Source organism: Pinus tabuliformis, chromosome 4_2 (assembly GCF_031772625.1).
Source record: "Pinus tabuliformis cultivar Carrire ecotype Pingquan chromosome 4_2, CPIR1, whole genome shotgun sequence".
NCBI classification, from domain to species: domain Eukaryota; kingdom Viridiplantae; phylum Streptophyta; class Pinopsida; order Pinales; family Pinaceae; genus Pinus; species Pinus tabuliformis.
Window position 1 is genome coordinate 386278987 of NC_142304.1, and position 21138 is coordinate 386300124.

The 21138-nt window shown below is 37.2% G+C and overlaps 1 protein-coding gene across 3 annotated transcripts in view; it reads left to right on the forward strand.

The window, feature by feature from the left end:
- Positions 1 to 5215: 5215 nt before the first annotated feature.
- The window catches only part of NUDX14 (nudix hydrolase homolog 14), a 190823-nt gene continuing 174900 nt past the window's right edge, over positions 5216 to 21138 (forward strand). The window contains exon 1 of one of the 3 annotated variants that reach the window (XM_089428730.1): positions 5216 to 5443. In XM_089428730.1, the coding sequence (XP_089284856.1) occupies positions 5363 to 5443 (81 nt within the window). In that variant the 5' untranslated portion in view covers positions 5216 to 5362. Of the gene's footprint in view, positions 5444 to 5674; positions 5821 to 6908; positions 7278 to 21138 lie in introns of those variants that run through there. The other 2 variants (XM_089428733.1, XM_089428731.1) reach the window with 2 other exon arrangements.

The window sequence follows — 21138 nt, forward strand, 5'->3', positions numbered from 1 at the left end:
GACGAGCCATCACATTGTTTTGATCCCTCGCTCTTATCGAGAATAATTTTGCATGTCGCAAGATTAATGATATGATAAACTCTAATAACTTTTCCATTCTTGCTAGGGCTGGGTTGTAGTCCTTCTCCCTATCGCTCCATGAATTCTCCATCATATAGAGCCAACTCTAAACACGATAGCGAGCTTGATGAATACAATTCCAAAAATCTCGTTCACCATAATTAGAGACTCTCAGACTTCCTACATATGCCATCATTCTTTCCCACTGAATTATGTCTCATTCCATCCCGCATTAATGGAAGCATGCCTTGCCAAAACACCACTTGCAGAGTTCATAATGGAAAACGGGTAAATCCTCCAGAAATCGATGAGGATGGGTCTATCTTGAGGTCTGTTATTACTGATTGAAATTTCACACATACTTCCTGCTCCATCTCCCTTATCTACTTGGCTCCATCTGTCTTGTATCATGTTCAAAGGGACATTCCTTTTCCATCTGTCAACAATGACACGAGTCTCTATGTCTTGCCAAAGCATTCACTACAAATATTTAAGAAAGCTTGCTTAGTTATGCCTTATCACATTAATTATATTAATTTGCCTCCAGTTCCCCAACTTCACTTGCCCAAAGGGTTTAATCCATTTTACACTGCCGAACATTATCATGGAATGTCTTTGATAATAATAGTCTCGTTCTCATATTCTAGTTCTCCTTGTGATAGCTGCAATCCTTGGTTGGCCAAAGAGTTTGCAACTTCATTTAAATTCCTTCTTATATGATAAAAGGACATTGAGTCAAATGTTTTAGCCAACATTTTAATTCGATGAAGGATGAGAAGGGGGACTTCTCATCAAATATTTTTTTACATTTAGTAACTTGTTGAATAAGAAGCCTTAAGTCTTCACATACTGAAAAATGCCTGATTCTTTTGGAGATTGTAAAATCTAGACTTTGCCAGAAGGTCAGGAACTCAGATTGATTGTTTGTTGTGACACCTAATCCCCTAGGAATTGAGAGTCTTTTTTCGTCGAGGCGATAGAGAACCTCTCCCACTCTAGCCTTCTTGAAAAAATAATTAATAATTTTAAGTAATAATGATAATTTTATATAAATTTAAAATTATCATTATTTCTTAAAATTATTAATTACTTTTTACATAAAAGGCACGTTGCTTAGTACCCACCTCTTTCCCAAAAAGTAATTAATAACTTTGAGTAATAATAAATAAATAAATAAATATATATATATATATATTTTAAACTAATATAATATTAAAAATTAATATACAAATTTAACATAATAAGAACTTAATAAACTTCATATTATACTTGTTTACATCTTGTTCTTATCCATTTTTTATGCAACTACTTGTTTAAATAATGGTAGCTAGATATCTACATATGAGTATGTCATTCCAAAATTACAATAACAATCATTATTATGGTACTTGGCGAATATAATTTTTTTTTTTATTTTATTTTTAGTTTATTTTTAGTATAATTTTTCTCTCACAATTCAATTTAAAACCAAATAAAATTATTCACCAACCAATTAAAATTAGTCATCAACCACTTAGATAAAAACAATTTACATTTTTCTTAGTTTTCAAAATATTAATATTTGTTTTTTTTTCCAAAACTTTAATAAACTCCATAAAATAATTTCAAAAAAGCCTTTTGACCAAAATAAAAAAACAATATAAGCAAAGTTGTAATATCACCAAAAATATTTTGATTTGGTTTAAAAATAAAAATAAAAAAAGAGAGTAAATATGTCATAATCAAAATTGTAAAATTATAATTATAATTATAAAATTATAAAGTTAAATTGAACCATGGTTTACAAGTCTATGATATCGTGATGAAGCCTATTTAAAGATTTGAGGAAATCCATTATGGAATGCAAGAGTACTAGCTTAGATCCAACTTAACTTTGTAATTAAACCCTCCTATGTAATTAATCCCTCTCGAAGCCAGATAGATTGATGGGTCTAGATTAGTTTATCACAAAAAAGTAAATTTTTTTTCATAATTAGTAGGATAGACAAGATGCACAACCTACCCTTAAGGTAAAGGACCTCATGATATTTTATCTAACACTTTACATAGCATAGAGGGATTAAATATAAAGCCTCATAATATTTTAAGTAGTACTTTACATAATATATTTTTTAAGTGTAAACCCATAATATTTTATATATCGCTTTACGTAAATTGCTTTCTCAAATAAACTATACTCATAAGACAACGCATGCTATTTTACATAACACTTTACATAATATATTTTTCCAAATGTGTGCTCATAATATTATATATAACATTTTTTTCCAAATGAATTATAATGAAAGGAAAAAAAACATTAAGTATTTTTCTTTTAAGAAATTAAGTTTAACATTACTATATTAAATAAATAACCAATTGAATAACTATTTACCTATATTAAATTATTCAAACTAATTGAAACTGTCATACCTATATTAAATTATTCATTAAATTTTCAAACTAATTGAAACCATATTATATAATTCTATTCCAATTATATAAATTGTATACCAAGTATTAAATGTGTATACCAAGTATTTTCCTACTAAACAATTTTTTATTATAATGTAAATTTCATATATGTTTTGTAAGATCCAAATTATATAATTTTATCATAAATTTCATATATGTTTTGTAACATCCAAATTATATAATTTTATAATTCCAAATGTATTAGATATTTAACTATACAATTTTTTTGTTTATTAAATAATTTTTAGTTAAATTGTATTTTTTTTTTTTAAATAAATTCATATATCTTCTGCATATTTATTTACAATTCTCACCATTAAAAAAAACAAAAAATAAGTATTTACTTTCATGACTTCCAAACAAACAAAAATAAAAATTAATAACTCTGAAACAAATTGCTTTCTGGTTAATGCTTAGTTTGACGAGAAATGCAAAAGGGCAAGGAGAATGCGGAAAGAGTTAAACAAGGGTAACATAAAGCTCAAATCGTACAAGCAGTTATTAAGCAAGAAAAACACCAATTTCATGGTTTCAAGGAGGGAAGAACTAATCTTCAAGTTATTTTGGAAGAAGCTCCAACCGAAAAAAGATACAAATTGGAAATAATATTACAGCGTCTAAATGGTTTGATTATGCAAGACAACTCTATGAGCAAGTTCCCAAGGTTGACCCCCCCCCCCCCCCCCTTGGTCAACACTGACACTGAATTCTTCATGGTACAAGAGGTAGACGACGGGTATCAAGAAGTTGGGCGTTGGAAAAGCAAAAGACTTAGCTGAACTCCAAACATAATATCTAAAATGGGGCTCAAAGATTCTTGCACCTCACATTACAAAAATCTTCAACAACATCATACAACAAGGGCTCCCCACAGATTGGTCAACTAGTCTGGCAATACCTCTTTTCAAGAGCGGTGACGTCAATGATCCCTCCAATTATAGAACCATCATGATAAACCCTTTGTTTGCAAAGCTATTTGGAAGCATGCTAGAAAACAAAATTAGCAAGTGGGCAAAAGAAAGAGATAAGTGTGCTAAAGGGCAAGCAGGTTTTAGACCTAAACATTCCACAGTTGATCATTGCATAACTTTAAGGCACATCATTGAAAAAGTTTGGGAGAAAAAGGAAGAAGCTTTTTGTTGCTTTGTTGATTTCAGAAAAGTGTTTGACTCGGTTCTTAGGGATAAACTTTCGCAGAGAATGGAGGAACTTGGGGTTCCTAAACATTGGAGAGCAGCTGTGCATAGGTTGTATGAAGATGTGAAAGTCAAAATTAGAACTTCCACAAGCATTTCTGAAAGTTTTAGAAGCGATATCGGGGTCAAGCAAGGTTGCCCACTGTCTCCTACCCTTTTTTATTTATATATCGACAAGCTTGAGGAGTCGTTAAATTCGCAAGGGGGTGATGGTATCTATTTGTGCAAGTTTGTTATAAGGCTTCTTTTGTATGCAGATGACCTTATTCTGATTGCTAAATCGGCTCTTGGTTTGCAAGAGCACTTACTATCCCTTGAGCATTTTTGTAGAAGTGTGGGGATGCAAGTCAATATCAGCAAAACGAAAGTAGTGGTCTTCTCTAAGAAAAGAAAACATAACCAGCATCAGTTCTACTTTGAAGGCAACATTCTGGAAGAAGTTGCGGATTACAAATACCTCGGGATTGACTTCAACAAAAATCTAAGCTGGAATGGTTGTAGAAAGAAAAGAACTTTGGGGGTAGGAAAGCATTTTATGCTTTTCAAAATAGGTGTAGAGAGGCAGAGTTACGAGATTGGGAGACCACTCAAACTCTTTTTGGGCTTCTAGTGATTCCGATGATTTTCTATGGTTGTGAATTGTGGGCTAGCAGTGCCTCCGACATGCAGTGGAGACAGATTGAGAAAATTCAAAAGCGTTTGATTACAAACAAATTTAAGATGAAAAGTGCAGTTCCTTATGATATCTTGTTAAGTGAAACAAACACTGCTCCTATTGAAGCAATTGCTATGGTGCGAGTCATAAGGTATTTAAAAAAAATTGAGCAAATGGAAGATAGTAGATGGCCTAAGGTTGTCTTTAATGATAGATTGTGCAAGAGCAAGAAAACTTGGATGCAGCGAAATAACAAATGGTTTAGTAAATGGGGTATTTGCTTGAACGCGTGTCCCATAAACAACAAAGAGAAAAGATTTTGTTATGGAAAAGTTCCACAAACGTACTTGGGATAAGGAGCTAGGAAGAAAGAAAAATTACTATATTGAAGTGTTTAATCCCACTCATAATCATCAACCAAAAGCATACATAGAGGCCAATATCTCTTGGAGTGCCAAAATTCTTATTGCTTAGTTAAGGACTAATTCTCATCAACTCCGCAAAGGAAGTGTGGGAGGAAAGGGTATGCATTTTTTTTCTTCCGGAAAGGTGGACACAGGAAAACATTTTATTTTAGAATGTGAGGCCTTCAAAGACAACACGAAAGTTATGCAGATATGTTGGCAGCGAGCTCTTGGGATAATCTATTTAGCGAGGGGTTTGTCGAGACGCTGGAAGCATTTATTGTGAAGCTTCATAGAAAAAGGGCCGAATACATCAAGCAGATGAAAAAACACTCTGTCCCATATGCTATCTTTAGCCTAGTGGACCTTAAATTAAATACTTTCTTTCTTTCTTTCTTTCCTCTAATCCTAAAAAGGTACTAAACCATCCACTCTTCTACTAGACTGGGTAATGGAAAATTCATCGAACTGTTTATTCCATGCTTATTCAGGAGAGAAATTTGTATGTCAGTTATGCTGTGGTCGACCGGTACATTGAAGGGTAGTCCAGGATACTCACTCATCTTGGATGAGTGACACGTTATAAATTGAAAATGTTGAGCTCCATACCGCAACACTCGGGTAGGAAATGTGGTGCTCTAGTCTCGTTCTCCTCTTCGCTATTTCTTGTGAAGGTAATTTTCTCTATTTACCAATATCTGTGTTTCTTTGTATAGGGTATGCATTTGAAACCTCGAAACTACCTGAATTGTTAACATCGACGGTGAAATAAATTATGTGCAAGAAGAGTCTTAGTTTGGACATTATTGCATTTGCTCCTATTATCTCTGCATTGTACTTAGGTTTTTTTTTTTTTTGGTGTTCGGTGGTGCTTTGTTTTATTATATGGCCATATCCTGGTTGTCATTACTGATTTTTGGACTCTTCTATATGGACTCTTTGTAATTAGAAGCTGCAATTGTCAGTGAGGGAATTTAGCAACAGGTCCATTGTTTTGACGTCGATACAGAGGAGGCCAGAAAACAATCAGAGTTTATCACAACTAGTCCAGGTTCGATTCCCAGCCCATTTCTGTATGGGCTCTAACTGGGAATTTTTGAAGTGACATGTCCCGAGAGTTTTTATCCTGCTTCTGCAAAAAATAGATGATTTTCGCGGAAGAAATAAAGAAATGTAAAGAAAAGCCTTAGCCATCTTATCGTACAAACCAAGACAAATTAGTTTAACAGAAGACACATTCCTTCTGTTTTACATGCACAAAATATGAATATAGTGATGTAAGTGCTAGGAGATGCCTTAAGCTTCAATCCTATCGCAGTCTCTATCTTTTGTATTTCTTATTTCTTTTTCTCCAATAACTAACCTATCTACAGTGCAATCACAATTGCATCTCTTCCTGAACACATTATTGGTGCTCCATTAGGTTGCCATCACACACATTTTGATCTTGAAGTTAGAAATCACCTAAACAACTGTCCTTATTGAGCATTCCCTGCCTGGAGACTTGCCTAACAGGCAACCGATCGACATTGGAATCAAGAACCCCCTCCGCCTAGATGGTCTTGTGCATTGCCTACCAAATGATGTGATAGCTTACAGTAGGCAACATGGTATCTCCATTACCTTTTAGGATGCAATGGTAGAGTATGATCTTCTTTTGAAACCTTCGATGGCATAGCCGTTTGTCGTGATTTGATTTTTCGTTTGGAGACTCGCAAGTATCGCAAGAGAGCTTTGCCTTATATATCCTATTTCCATTGGGTTGTAGCTTTTTGGTTGGAGACATGGAGATCTGGTTGGGTCCATAGCCGTAGGGGAGTGGCTTGTCATTCATGATTGTTTATGTTTAGTTGCCATCTTACTCGCTTCCAATGATCACTCTAGATATAATCATATATATGTGGCTTTGGATTTGGAGAGGCCTGCGATGTTGGTATTTTTCATTGCTATTTGTTACTTACCTCAAGCTTCTTCCAATTTAGTGGTCCATGTTGGTGGTGACCCTTTTCTTGACTTAGATTGATCCTTGTCTCCTTGATAATCTTGCTCAAACTGTCTTGTTTTCATACGGAGTATAATCCAGGATTTGCTTGGTGTATTATTATTTAATTTCATTGGTGTGTCTACAGGTCTTAAAGTCTTTGGAATATGATATGGATACCTAAAACCTTCTGTTACATGGGAACCATTCCCTAGAGGTGGGAAACCCGGTTCCCGCACTCCCGGAAGCTTTGGAACTGTATGGGAATGTTCCTTTTTCAGTGGGAGCTGCAATGAGAGCTTGGGAAAGTTCCGGGAGTTTTGAAGACTGTTTTTTTGGAGTTCCCGCGTTCCCTGTGGTTGGGGAATACAAAGCATGTAGACAAATATGTTGAATTTCCCACAAAACATGAGCCTTTGTTGAAACCTTTGCGGAAGATAGGCCAAAGACATCCTTAACACCGATATCCTTAATTGAGAATCTGAAGCGATCTCCTGATGGGTTAAGGAAGCGTGTGACACCTCAATGTAAGGGCGATATCTCGAATGTCATGTTGATGAGTATTTATTTTGTTGTTTATGTATATGTATGGCAGAAGATTGTGTGCATATTGTATGTGGCAGTCAATGCTTAACCATTAGAGTTGCTTTACTTTTTCTCATAAGAATAACTAGAGAAACATAGGTAAAATTGTTCCTCTGTATTTTTAAGGCAGATTGTTTCAAATACTGGTCATGTATACTGGTCATGTGTCAGAGAACTGATAATGAACTTGACATTTTAATATTTCATATGTATAAAAAGGAGAGACTCAGGGAGAGAGACACCCTGAGAATATATTTATATATAAGAGAGATTATATATTTAAATTGATTTTAATATTTGAATGTTTTGATTTCATAAGAATAACTAGGAAAACATAGGTAAAATTGTTCCTTTGTATTTTTAAGATAGATTGTTTCAAATACTGGAGAACTGATAATGAACTTGACATTTTAATATTTTATATATATAAAAGGGAGAGACTCAGGGAGAATATATTTATATATAAGAGAGATTATATATTTAAATTGATTTTAATATTTGAATATTTTAATTTAATATTAATTTTTATTATTATATAATTATATATCTTTTATTTTTATATTTAAATTTTTTTATTATACAATATTACTGTTCCCGATTAGCCGTTTCCTGTAAATTTTGGGGAAACCTCTAGCCGTTCCCGACACCCGTACCCAAGTTCCCAACGTTCCCACATTCCAGAAACTCATGCAACATAGCTAAAACCTAAATAGTAAAGACATTGGGATTTGATGACCTCAAAATTTCTTAGTGCCTATTGTTATGACATTATGTTGGCAAAATATTACCGAATGATGTTAAATGGCACACAATTTATAGAACTCACACTGGATCTCATGCAAGGAAAAATGCAGTACGATACACATGCTCAGAACTTTCAACAAGAATCATTAGTTCTATTTCAAGAGTGTTTACAATTGCCTCCCATTCTAAGAATTTAGGCTATCTTCTAGTTTCTCTAGTTCTTAGCTTCTAACTAACTTTTTTTCTTACAAATTTGTACAGAAATATAGCAGTACAGAAAAATAGGATCAGAATCTTAGCATTGGTCATAGGTGGGAAGGTCAGATACCATAAATGCTTTCTGGTAGAAAGCTGTTGCCACTCTTTGCAACATTTCAAATTTCTGCGCTTGTTTAGATTCTTTTGTGCTATGTAACTTCAATGTTGAGGTCATTTGGCAGTCTTGGGTAGCAGTCTTCTTAGTTCCCCACGAGATAGATGTTGTAGTCTACTTGTGCTTCTCTTTACCTAGAGTGCGTACTCTATGAGTTGTGGTCTTATCCTAGTAAGGAGTTTGAGGTTTCCTAGCATGTTTGCTGTGGAAATTTCTGCTTGACTTGACTTTTAGTACAGAACAAAATCTTCACCTCTTAACACACTGAAATGCCTAACTTTAAAAACAACTTGCACAATGGAAAATACCCCTGCAATTAGATCATACACAGAACACAATTTCAATTGCAAAAACCAACTTCTTATTTTTCCTTCAATAAGAATCCTAGGGCTCCCTGTGGGGTTTTGCCCTGGTCTTTGACCAAAAATCTCAGTGTCTCATTATGCTTGGCTATCTTCTATTGTGCATTACTATTTACTGTTCTATCTATAATTGCTTAACTGTTATTGGGGGTGGAAGAAATTGAATGAAATAATTTTAAGTGATTATAACAGCATAGAACACTGTGAAAAGTTAACACTTGGTTGAGCCAGGGTTTTCATTGTTTCCCTTAGTTAGGGTTTTGGAGAGATATTAGATTGTACTGACCTCGTGATCAGGCTATGGTATGTACAATAACTTCATTTCGAGTATATTATTAAAGTTTTCAGCTGTCCAAAACTTGTGTAAATTGAAAATTTGATTTCTAGCCATGCATGTTCTTCCTGAATTGTGATTTGTAGTTTACAAGTATGTACATCTTGCTGACTTGACATAAGTAAAGGACAATTTCATTGAGTGATTTGAGATAATAATTGAAGAAGTTAACATTTGTTTTACTGCTGTTATAACTGCCATAAAAGTGAGTTTTCAGATCTGGTTTATGCATGATAAGATTTTCCTAGAGGGATGAAGCTTATTGAGTCACTTTGGTATCTCCTTGGATTGCCACGAAGATTGGATTGTTAAGAAGTGAAGTATTGTTCTCTTTTTGCTGCTGCTTTATTCTATATTTCATGACAGCCCTAAATCTGAAAATTTATAGGTATAAGATTCGGGAAACCTCTAGTCAAAGAGGCGATATTTTTTTTGCATTAAAACTTTACAATTCAAAAGTTTCTAGACCCTATGCCATTTTCTCAAGGTAGGTAATGCTTCATAGTGGAAGCGACCCAATTTCTCCATATTGCAGGTCAATGTCATGCACTGGGGCTTCGTGTTTGATTTGATAAACGAACAACTTGTGAAAGCCACCCTCTTCAATATTTTTAGGAAAATCAGAAAACTTGACTAAGGGCCTAGCTGCAATATCTGATAATTACTTGTTGATAGTCAAACTCAACCACGCATAGCTAATCTGTCATGAATGACTCTCCAGGTAGATTATGACTTAAGCCAGGAACATATAAGACATCATCAAGCTCAAGAACATCACCTAAGGACATTCATAATGATATTTTACCTATCATGGTCATTGGATGTGTGGCATCATCACAAGGTTCTACTTGCATGGTGGGCCTTTGCTCTTGAAGTCTGTTGAACGCCTACTTGTTGAAGGTCATGTGCCTAGATACTCCACTATCCACACAGATAACACCCTACACTAGAAACGTTGTTAGTGGAGGCACAAAACCGTGGAGAAGGCTGTCTTAATGCTAGATGCTGACTCATGCATTCCCAGGGAGTTTCTTCTGCTGCTATTGATTACCCTTCCCCTTCTTCTTCCCATGACTTGAGAAGCATAGTGGGCTTATTTGTGGCACTTGAAGCACTTTGTATGCCTCAAATATTTTCTTTCATGGGTTTGAGGAACTTGAATCTTATTTCTTTTAAACCTTCCCAAGTCCTCCTCTCCTACCACCTTCCTTCATCTTCCTATTGAGGGTTAGGTTTTAATTCTCCACTTCCTTGGCAAAGTTTGGTCTTCTCCTAGATGAAGTTATCCCAAAGCTACTAAAGCGTAGGAAGCTTCTCTCATGCAGAAACATCTTGAACAAACACGTCCCAGGATGAATGAATCCCATTTAATGCTATGGGCAACTGCCAACAGCTCCCCATCTTCCACCTCTTTCAAGTAGCAACAAGCTCTCATCTCAGGTGATCTTCATCAAATAGTTGGTCACCGTATCCGTATGACTAATGCAAGTGCTGGTGACTGTTCTTTTGTAGCATCTTCTGATTAATATTTCTCACTCTATTCCATTTGCATGTTGGGCCTTTGCCCTTGAAGTCTTTTGAATGCCTTCTTGTTGAAGGTCATGTGGCTAGTTTCTCCATCATCCACACACATAGCACCCTGCACTAGAAGAGTTTTTAGTGGAGGCACAGAACCATGGAGAAGGCCATCTCAATGCTAGATGCTAACTCATGCACTTCCTCGGAATTGCTTCTGCTGCTATTGATTATTCTTCCCCTGCTTCTTCTCAGGACCTGAGAGGCATAGTGGCCTTGTTTGTGTCACTTGAAGGACTCCGTGTGGCTCAAGTCTTTCTTTTCATTGGTTTGAGTAACTTGAATCTTGCTCCTTTTAAACCCTCTTGAGTCCTCCTCTCTTACTTCCTTCCTTCATCTTCCTAATGAGGATTAGGTTTTAATTCTGTTCTTCTGTGGCAAAGATAGTCTCTAGTTCATTCTCCTCCTAGATGAAGTTTTCCCAAAGCTACTACAGCATAGGAAGCTTCTCTCATGCAGAAACATCTTGAACAAACACGTCCCAGGATAAATGGAATCCATTTAATGCTATGGGAAACAACTTCCCATATTCCACCTTCTTTCAGATAGCAACAAGATCTCATCTCAGGCGATCTTTATCAAATAGTTGGTCACCGTGGCTATGTTCCTAATGCAAGTGCTGGAGACTTTGTTCTTTTGTAGCATCTTCTGATTAATATTCTCACTCGGGTAGAGAGTGATCAAGGCATGGAACATCTCCTTAGTCAATTATTTCTGAACAATGTAAGGGATTATAATGTCCTTCAACAATGAATCTAGAATGACTAGTTTCACCTTGGTTGCCTTCTTGTTATTCCCAACCAAGTCCTTGGGATCAATATAAGCTGTAGAGGCTGCTTCATTGAGACCCGATAGATGAACCTCCTCCATCAGCATCTGCAGTCTGCACTTCCAAGGTGTAAAGTGGGATGTGCCTTCTAACCTGTCACAGTCTCTGAGACCAAGAGTAGTCATACCTGCAACTCCCAGAACACAACTATATCAAACAATCAGCTAGAAAACAAATAAGATCAGCATCCTATCACAGGTGCATATAGCATTTTTTTAAGGCATAAATCAACACTCCCAACCATTGGAGGACTGAGGGCATCACATCTTACAACCTGTTACAGATTTGGATCTCTTCAATCTCTGAAGACACTTGGGCATCACACCTGTTGAAACACTTTGACAACCCCCTCTTGTAGTGAACTGACCTTTCAATATATGGAGTCCTGAAAGGTTTCATAGAATGTGCTTTGATACCATGTTAATTTTCAGATCATGGTAAGCAGATTCTGCACTAAAAAATTAACCTAAACAATTTCTGAAAATATTATTCTATAAACACACACTGCTGGAAACATGAACAACAAATACACAGATTTTGACTCTCAATCACATCTATCTTCTATGGAAAAGCTGAAACGAAAAAATACACTGCAATAATTTGAAACTAAAACTCATTAACCATCCTTGCAGTGTGCCCCAGGTCTCGTTTATAGAACAAGAGAGCAGGGGAAATACATTCAATGTAGAGACATGCAACGGTGTGCCCTCATGGACTAGGGCACACTTATGCATGAATAGATCTTCTTTGAATAGAACAAGAACACTGAAGTTAAGTGGCTGCATGACATCATGTACCTAACTCACCTATACAACTGCGCCCTCCCACAATAGATAGATTCTAGAATATTCATGCAATGTGTTCTCATGCATGCACCTTGCAAGATTGTCTTAACTTTAAGTGTGCCCCACTCATGCAGTGTACCTTAACACAGAATTGTGCCATCTAAAGATAGTGCACACATGCACCCTTGCCTATTGAATGCCTACATAACCACTACTGCACCTCCACTAGCACCCCTTAATGTTCCTTAATCAATGCATGCTCCTCATCACTGCAATCTGCATTCTGCTGCACACAGTTTGGGGCTGGAAAACCTTGCTGGAATGTGCCATTGCTGGAAAATAAGAACTTGAAGCAATAGGTAAACCCTAACAAACTTCCATCCCAAATTTTGGGTTGTTTATGGTTATATGTCTCGCAACAAGTTTGTTGATGTCTAGTTTACAACTCTGACAGTCCATTTCATTGTAGATGGAATTAGATACTTCTCATAAATTTGGTATCTATAAGATTCTAAAGTGTGGACCAATAAAATATTTAAGAAATGGCTATATTTGTTAGGTGATGGAATCAAGCAAGACAGTGAAGAATTTTTTTGCCATACATGATCCAAGAAATTTTTTGTTACTTGTTGTCCTGTTACTGCCTTTCTTCAGGGACTAAAGTGTGTCTTCTTGCTTAATCTATCAAGTTGTCTTCTGGATCTGCCCTGAACTAGAGCTCCATCAATCTGCAAGGACAACTTCAAATTCTTCTCTTCTATTGTGATTTTCAACAACTACTAGCAAATAGCCATTCCCCTGGCTAGTCTTAAGCAAACCATCTAGGAAGTCTATAGAAATACTTTCATATGGTCTTGAAGGCACTAGGAGTGGGCATTGTTAGTTGACCTAGGTATCGTGCACAATGAACAACCATGTACAAACTCCTCCATGTTGTTCCACATCTGTGGTCAACACACACGTTTGCAAATTAGCCAATGCCTTATTTACGTTGAAGTGTTCATATTTATTTTTCTCCCTTTGGAACACAAGCATTGTTAAATCTATACATTAGTCCCTCTTCAAATCTGTCTTCTTTGAAAGATTTTAGTCATGTATACCTTTGTGGTTTAACAGGGATTTTACTATTGGACCCAAATCTTGGTTGCTACATAGAATTTTGTATATGCCTCATTCACTAAAGTATTTATCTTTACCAGAATTGTCAAAAGGAACAAAAGGTCCTGAGAAAAAATCAACACTGTTGTTTTGTGTGCTTTTCAAGTACTTGAAAATTGCTGCAGGAAAGCTATCCATTCGAAGTGTTGAATTTGTTACAACTTGGACTTGGTTTACATAAATGACATGGTTTATAGTTTGAGTGGATAATTGTTTCTTTTCCCTGTAAATAATATCTCTCTGGTTCTTTACTACCTCCACTATAGAAAACTTCTCATCATATGTAGGGTAATTTACCATTGTGCTAGAGAAGTTTTCCAGTGGTGTGTTACTGGTCTCCCTTGTTGCAACAATATCTATCCCATCTTGTATCCTGAATCATCGGCTTGAACTTCAAGTGACGATTGAAGTTTCCTTGTATCTAAGACCATGAATTGCATATATTCTTCTTTAAGGCTTTAAATGCCCACTTTTAAATTGCAGGCCAATGAAATGCCTCACCTCACACTTTATTAGTGCACTAAGAGGCATCACATTGTTTAGGTGTGCTCCATAAATGTTTTCAAGTAGTTTGCAACCCCATGAATTTCTTATTCATAATGGGATTGACCTTTTTTCAGGCTATCTGGCGTTCTTCTTCATCGATCACAATGCCTAGCTACACATTAGTCTCTCAGAAACTCACATTATTTTATTTTAGCTTGCAATTGGTGTTTTTTGATTTCCAAACAACGTCTCCAATTGCAAAAACTTCTCTAGGGTTTTGTTGAATACTAAGAAATCATCTAAATAGACAATGACAAAGGAGCCCAGGAATGGTCTTAAAACATACTTCATTGGTCTCATAAATGTCGCTGCAGCATTGCATAAGCAAAATGGCATAAACAACTATTATATTATCTTTGTTTGTTTGTTGTGAAACTAGTCTTCCAAGTATCCTCTATGCGTATAAGGACTTGATGGTATTGGAACTTTATATCCAACTTCATAGAATATTAGGCTTCTTGAAATTGGTTGATTAAATAGTTAATCCTTCTCAAAGGATATTTGTTTTTCAATGTCATCTTGTTTAGTTCCTGGAAGTCTGCACACATCCAACAAGTTCCATCTTCTTTTAAAAGTAACACCATTGGCAAAACATAAGGGAATACACTGAGCTTACTTTGGCCATTTTTCTAAGAGTTTGCACTTGCTCTTTAATTTCTTCACTTTCCTCCATTGGGGTTCTACACCTGCCTGTCTTCAGAAATGTTGACTCAAACATGAGTTCAAAACTTCAATCTCATGTTGGATGAAGCATTGCAGGGGCATCCCTTTTGAGTCAAGAAAAACATCCTTGTACTACACAAACAATTTATCAAATTGTTGCTTTTGATCCACTGTCTAGAAAGAGTCCCCTTTGGCTTTGAGTATCGGTAAAATTTTGACCCTACTGGTCATCAAAATGAACTTTCTGCTAGAATTAATCAAATGCTTTCTAGTGTATCTAAAACCAATGAGAAATTTTCCTTGCCCTCATATGACTTGATCATGTAAAATTTGCCATCTTTCTTCAGTTGGTACTTGTTAGCACACTGTAACAAAATTGCATCCCTATTACACATGTATGCACTACCCCTTGCAAAAATTTCCAGATGTTGGCATTCACCACAAGCACATTTAATGGTTGATTGGGAGTGAGGATATTGGGCTGCATCTTTGCAACATTCAGGAGCAGAACAGACATCTTTTTCGACATGCTTTGTCTAGATAAGCTTGTAATTTTTGGGACAAGTGTGTCTCTTATATGACCATCAAGGGAGGATGATAGAATTAATAGTGTAATGGTCATACTATTTTACTTTATTAGAAGTTAGTTGTAACAGCCCTGGTGAAAAGTTCATGTAATAAAAATTAATAAAGGCAAAATAAGACCACGGTTAAGGGACACTTATTCCAAGCTGAATGTTGGGCAAAGATATCCTAGTGGGCATCACTAGCTATGTGTTTTGGCTAAGGAAAATAGACAAAGGCAAAGACAAAAGCATTAAAAGGCAAAAAGACAGTTTTGTCATATTTATTTATGAAAATGAAGGAAATTAGAAAAAAAGTAAGGTGAAAGGTCACAGGTTGCATGTGAAGAGGAAAATGAAGAAAATAGAGGCCTCATTAATAAAAAGGCTTCTAAGGATTGGTTGGTAACCTTTTCTCAGTTCGAGTTTGGAGCTCTCTCATTATTCTCTCTCTCTCTCTCTCACTCTTGGTCACTTAGAGTATCCTTGGAGCACTCTAGCTTTGGAGCAAGGAAGGAAAAACAAGCAAAGGGAAAGGAAGGAAAGCAAGGATCAAGGAAGGAAAAGAAGGATCAAGCAGCTTTAGCAGGAATACTTGTAGGTAACCTTTTGCATGTGTGATTTCCTAGCTGGTTTGGACATGCATGGCTTTGCATGTTGGTGTATGGTTCTCTTATTGTTGGTGGCATGGTTTTGCCGGGTTATGACAGTGGTTTTTAGCCTAGCCTTGTTTTTTCTGGATGCCATGGTGTTGGGATGTTTATTTTGGTTTTTGATATTTGGTTTGCTGGATGGATTTCAGAATTTGAGGCGGAGGTGGTCTCAAGTTTCATTCCCAAAGGCCTAGGAATCCCTTGACCAATTTTGGTGGGATACACGGTAAAGCCTGAGGGAGAAGTCTCGATTTAGGGCCTAGTGATTCGGGTTTGGATTGCGGTAAAGCCTGAGAGACTGGTATTGGTTTAGGGCCTAGTGATCCGGGATTCAATTGCGGTAAAGTCTAAGAGACAAGGAGATGGAAAAATCCTCAAGGATAGTGATGGATTCTAGATGGCATTCCAAGTTCAGTTCGGTTGTGATCAGAGCACCGGTTTTGGTGTGATCACGGTTTGATGAGGGTGGAGGTGGTTTAACCTCTAGATTCCCTTGGTTGTTCTATGAGATCCCACATTCATGCTTGGAATATGGCACGAGGGTGACTGGCTGAAAGAAAGATTTGGTTCAGCCATGTCTATGGTCGGGTGGTACGTGGAAGTCCCGAACCTAGTCAGATTTGCCTATGATTAATAAAAGCTAAGTTCTCTTACTTTTGCAATTGTTTATATATGGATTTGGTGGCTATCATATCTTTGATATTTATATGGTTTTATGCTGGTTATAAGCATGGTTATATCACTGGTTCATGTCATGATTATTTCATGTATTTACTTGTAATTGTTAAAATGATGGATGCAAGACCTAATTGATGGTATAACAGTGCAATGGAGAAGGTGGTGATCCTTCTTGTTATGTTTCATAAGTTCTTTCAGTCATTCATACTATGTCTTGTATCCTAGACCTGTAGGTTGCATTGATGCCAAGTGTTGACAGAATGCCAGTCCCAATTGGGGATGCTCAGGCCTAATCCAGATGTTGATTTTGATTTATTAGCATTGTCATCATGTTTTTGATGGATTTTGGAGGTTGTAACAAGTTTTGGGTAGAGACCGAGATTCTGGGCTAGAAAAGTGGCTCAAATCTCAGGGAAGCTGGCATGGGTTTGCTGAAAAGAGTCCATGGGCGATGGCACATAGGCCTGTGAGAGCGACTTTGGCTTCTGGACTCTGTCATGCCTATAACATGAGAGCGACCAAGGGTTAAAAGGCTTAAAACATCAGTGTAACTCAGGGACATGATGTCTAAGTCGCTGACATGTCTCGTGAGGGTGTTGTTGCTGACGTGGATGGGTTTTTTCAGTATGTTTCATTGATTAAATTTCCTTAAGGTCACCAAGAAGGTTGAATCCCTTATAGTGACCTCTCTCGTCTCATGTTTACCCAACTGGTCGGTTGCTTGGGTGGACCTGGGAGGAGGGGGTGTTACAGATTGGTATCATAGCGTGGTTGCGCTCTCCTTGGGTAGATGCGTTGGTCATGCATGCATGTCAGTTGCATGTGTGTCTCTTACACTTGCATTCCATGTGCTTGTTGCATTGCATCATGTTGATCATGATTGTAGTAAGGCTGTAATGAGGAACTTGATGTTGATTTTGTGGAATGCATCGCCAGAAGTATATAACTGGTTATATGATTAGATGCAACTTGATTACATCTTGTATGTTAGGTTGCATTTTTGGTTGTTTGATTACATGTATCAGTTTTGTAGGTTGGTTACAAGAATTGATCGCTTATGCTCGACTACATGCGTTCATGCATATGTGTAGTTGATTAGGCATTGCTTATGCATGTTGATAGTTGCATGTGGCAATGTGTACATTGGAGTAATGGTTGTTTTCATGCATGATGTCATAGCATGCATTGTTGATATGGCCTTGCATTGATGACTGGATCCTAACTAGAATGATGTTTATGTGTTGATGCACTTATTTGATAAATGTCTATATGCTATTATGTTATGTTACACATGTATCATGCTGATTTGATGATCTTGTAGACAAGGTATCCTCCTCGAATTATGCTAAGTTACGTTGGTTTATTGTGATTTGGTTTAACAGACATAATATACTTGCAAGAAAGAGATCAGATGGCTAGCAAGGTGGTAGACTACATAGAATCTCCCCATGCATCAGATGGGCAACGTGGTGTGGGGCACTCCTCTGATTTGGCGGATATATTGAGAAGCCCAAAGGAAGAAATAAGGAGTTGCAAAGCAAACAATGACAAAATCATGTAGGTACAAGAGAAACAAGCAAAGGGGAATGTTATACTTCTGTAGAGTTTGTCAGAATTGCAGCAACAAGGGCCACTTTGGATCAGCCATGGATAGGAGGACAAAACTAATGGGGCATATGGCAGTAGGTCTCTTGGTAGACATAGGTCGGATAGATCTGAAACGGTGAGAGATGACAGGTTGTTGGACACTTCAGATAGGAGAGGTGATAGGCACAGGTACTACTCTAGTTATGGTTCCGACAAGCATCATGATCGTCATCGTTATCACCCTTATAGGAGGAGTGATAGGGGATACTTGTTGGATGAGTTTAAGAAAGCAAAGCCACCTACCTTTGATGGAGAGATAAAGAAATCATAGGATGCAATGGCATGGTTGCTTGGTATGAAGAAATTCTTTTGATTGCATGATTATTCAGAAAACATGAAAGCAAAGATAGCCACTTTCAGTCTCAAAGGTAAAGCAAATATTTGGTGGGAAGACGTGAAGAATGTCAAAGATATACATGAGGAAGATTTGACTTGGTATGTGTTTGAAAGGCTCTTCAAGAAGAAGTACTTGTTAGAGAGGTACTATGATGATAGAGCTAAGGAGTTTTATGAGTTGCGGATGGGTTCTATGACAGATGGGAGTATACTAGTAGGCTTTTGGAGCTGTTGAGATATGTGCCTTACCTCAGGAGGAGAAGGCCAAGGTTAAGAGATATATCAGTGGATTGCCAGTAGCATACAGAGACCAGATTGAGTTCGATGAGCCTAGATCGTTGGAGAAGGCCATCTGAAAGTTGAAGCATTGTTGTGAGCAGTCGAAGCACAAAGTTGAGCCTAAGCATGACTTGAAAAGAAATGAGAAAGCTAAAAGAAAATGGCCACAAAAGAGAAGAAGACGTCAAGATGCAAGTGAGAAATACAACGTAGTTCCTTACAAGAGATTTAATATAGATGAGAAGGGATGTGGAGAGCAGTAAGCTAGAGGTGGTGGCAGGGAACCACTACAGTGTTGGATATGTGGCAAGGATCATCATAAGAGGGATTGTCCATAGTGTTAGAGTGGTGGTAGACCCTAGATCTACAGTGCTCAGGAGGTGAATACAGTTGGTGATGTTGGTCATAACATTCCTCGTATCTATGCAACTGTGGACGATAGGCAGGCAGATCATCAGGCATCGATCATTGAGATGGACGGTAAGCTTTATGATCAAGTTGTTTCTATTTTGATTGATCTTGGATCTAATTATAGTTATATTAATCTTGACCTGGTGGATAAGTGTGGTTTGAGAAAAGAATTGCATGTAGAATCTTGGTTGGTACAGTTGGCTACAGGTACAAAGAAGTGAGTTCACCATTGGGTAAGAGCTTGTGCATTTGAGTTAAATGGTATGCCTATAGCAACACATTTGAATGTATTGCCATTGGGATCATATAGTATGCTTTTGGGTATGGATTGGCTATACCTTCACAGAACCAAAGTGGATTGCTTCGACAAGGCCATTGAGTGTGTGGATGATAGTGGGGAAAAGAGAACCTTGTAGGGAAAGAAGAAGCCTACATCAGTGAGGATGGTTACCACTATGTAGGCTAAGCGTAGTTGCAAAAAATTTTGTGTGATGTTTGCAGTACACATTTCTAGTGACAAGGGTAAGGAGGTTGAGGATGCCGATGTGTTGAGCAGGTACCCAGTTTTGCAGCAGTTTCAGGATGTATTTCCTGAGGACATTATAGAGTTGCCACCTCATAGGGAGGTAGACTTTTCTATTGAGTTGGTGCTAGGGGCAACTTCGACATCAAAAGCACCTTACATGATGAGCACACTTGAGTTGGTAGAGTTGAAGTTGTAGTTAAAGGAGATGCTTTACAAGGGATACATTAAGCCAAGTGTATTGCCTTGGGGTGCACCAGTGTTGTTCGTAAAGAAAAAAGATGGTACTCTTAGATTGTGCATTGATGAAGGCAATTGAACAAAGTGACCATCAAGAATAGGTGCCCTTTGCCGATGATTGATGATTTGTTTGATCAGTTGAAGGAAGCAACAATGTTCTCTAAGGTTGACTTGAGATTGGGATACTATTATGTACGCATCAAGGAAGAGGATATTTTCAAGACTGTGTTTAGGACTAGGTATGGGCATTATGAGTTTGTTGTTGTTCCATTCGGTTTGACTAATGCTCCAAATACATTTATGTGCTTGATGAATAGTGTGTTGCGTTCCTATTTGGACAAGTTTATTATTGTATTCATTGATGACATTCTGGTATATTCTAAGAATGAGGAAGAACATGCCGAGCATTTAGCAACTGCTTTGAGATTGCTAATAGAGCATCGATTGTATGCTAAACTTAGCAAGTGCAACTTCTTTCAGATTGAGGTACATTACTCGAGGCATGTTGTCTCTAAGGATGGTATAGTAGTGGATCCAAAAAAGATCATTCATGGGATTGGCAGGTTACTATAGGAGGTTCATTAAGAACTTCTCGCACATTGCATATCCTATCACATCATTGTAGACGAAAGGTAAGAAGTTTGAATGGACAAAAGAATGTGAGGCTAGTTTTGAGCAGCTTAAGTAGTTGTTGACACATGCACCAGTGTTAAAGATTGCGGATCCGGATAAGGACTTTGTAGTGTGTATAAATGCTTGCAAAAGAAGACTTGGTGGAGTTCTCATGTAAGGATAGGTAGTGTGTTATGAATCACGGAAACTGAATGAGCACAAACAAAACTACCCCACGCATGATCTTGAGTTGGCAATGATTATACATGCATTGAAGATGTGGAGGCACTATCTTCTTGGTAGGAGGTTTACATTGATGAGTGATCACAGTGGGTTGAGGTATTTGTTTGACTAGCCAAATCTAAATTCCAGGCAAGCTAGATGGTTGGCTACCCTTAGTGAGTTTGACTTTGAGATTAGATACATCGAAGGGAAGGAGATCCGGGTTGCAGACGCTCTTAGCAGCAAGGTACAAGTAAATCATATAACGAC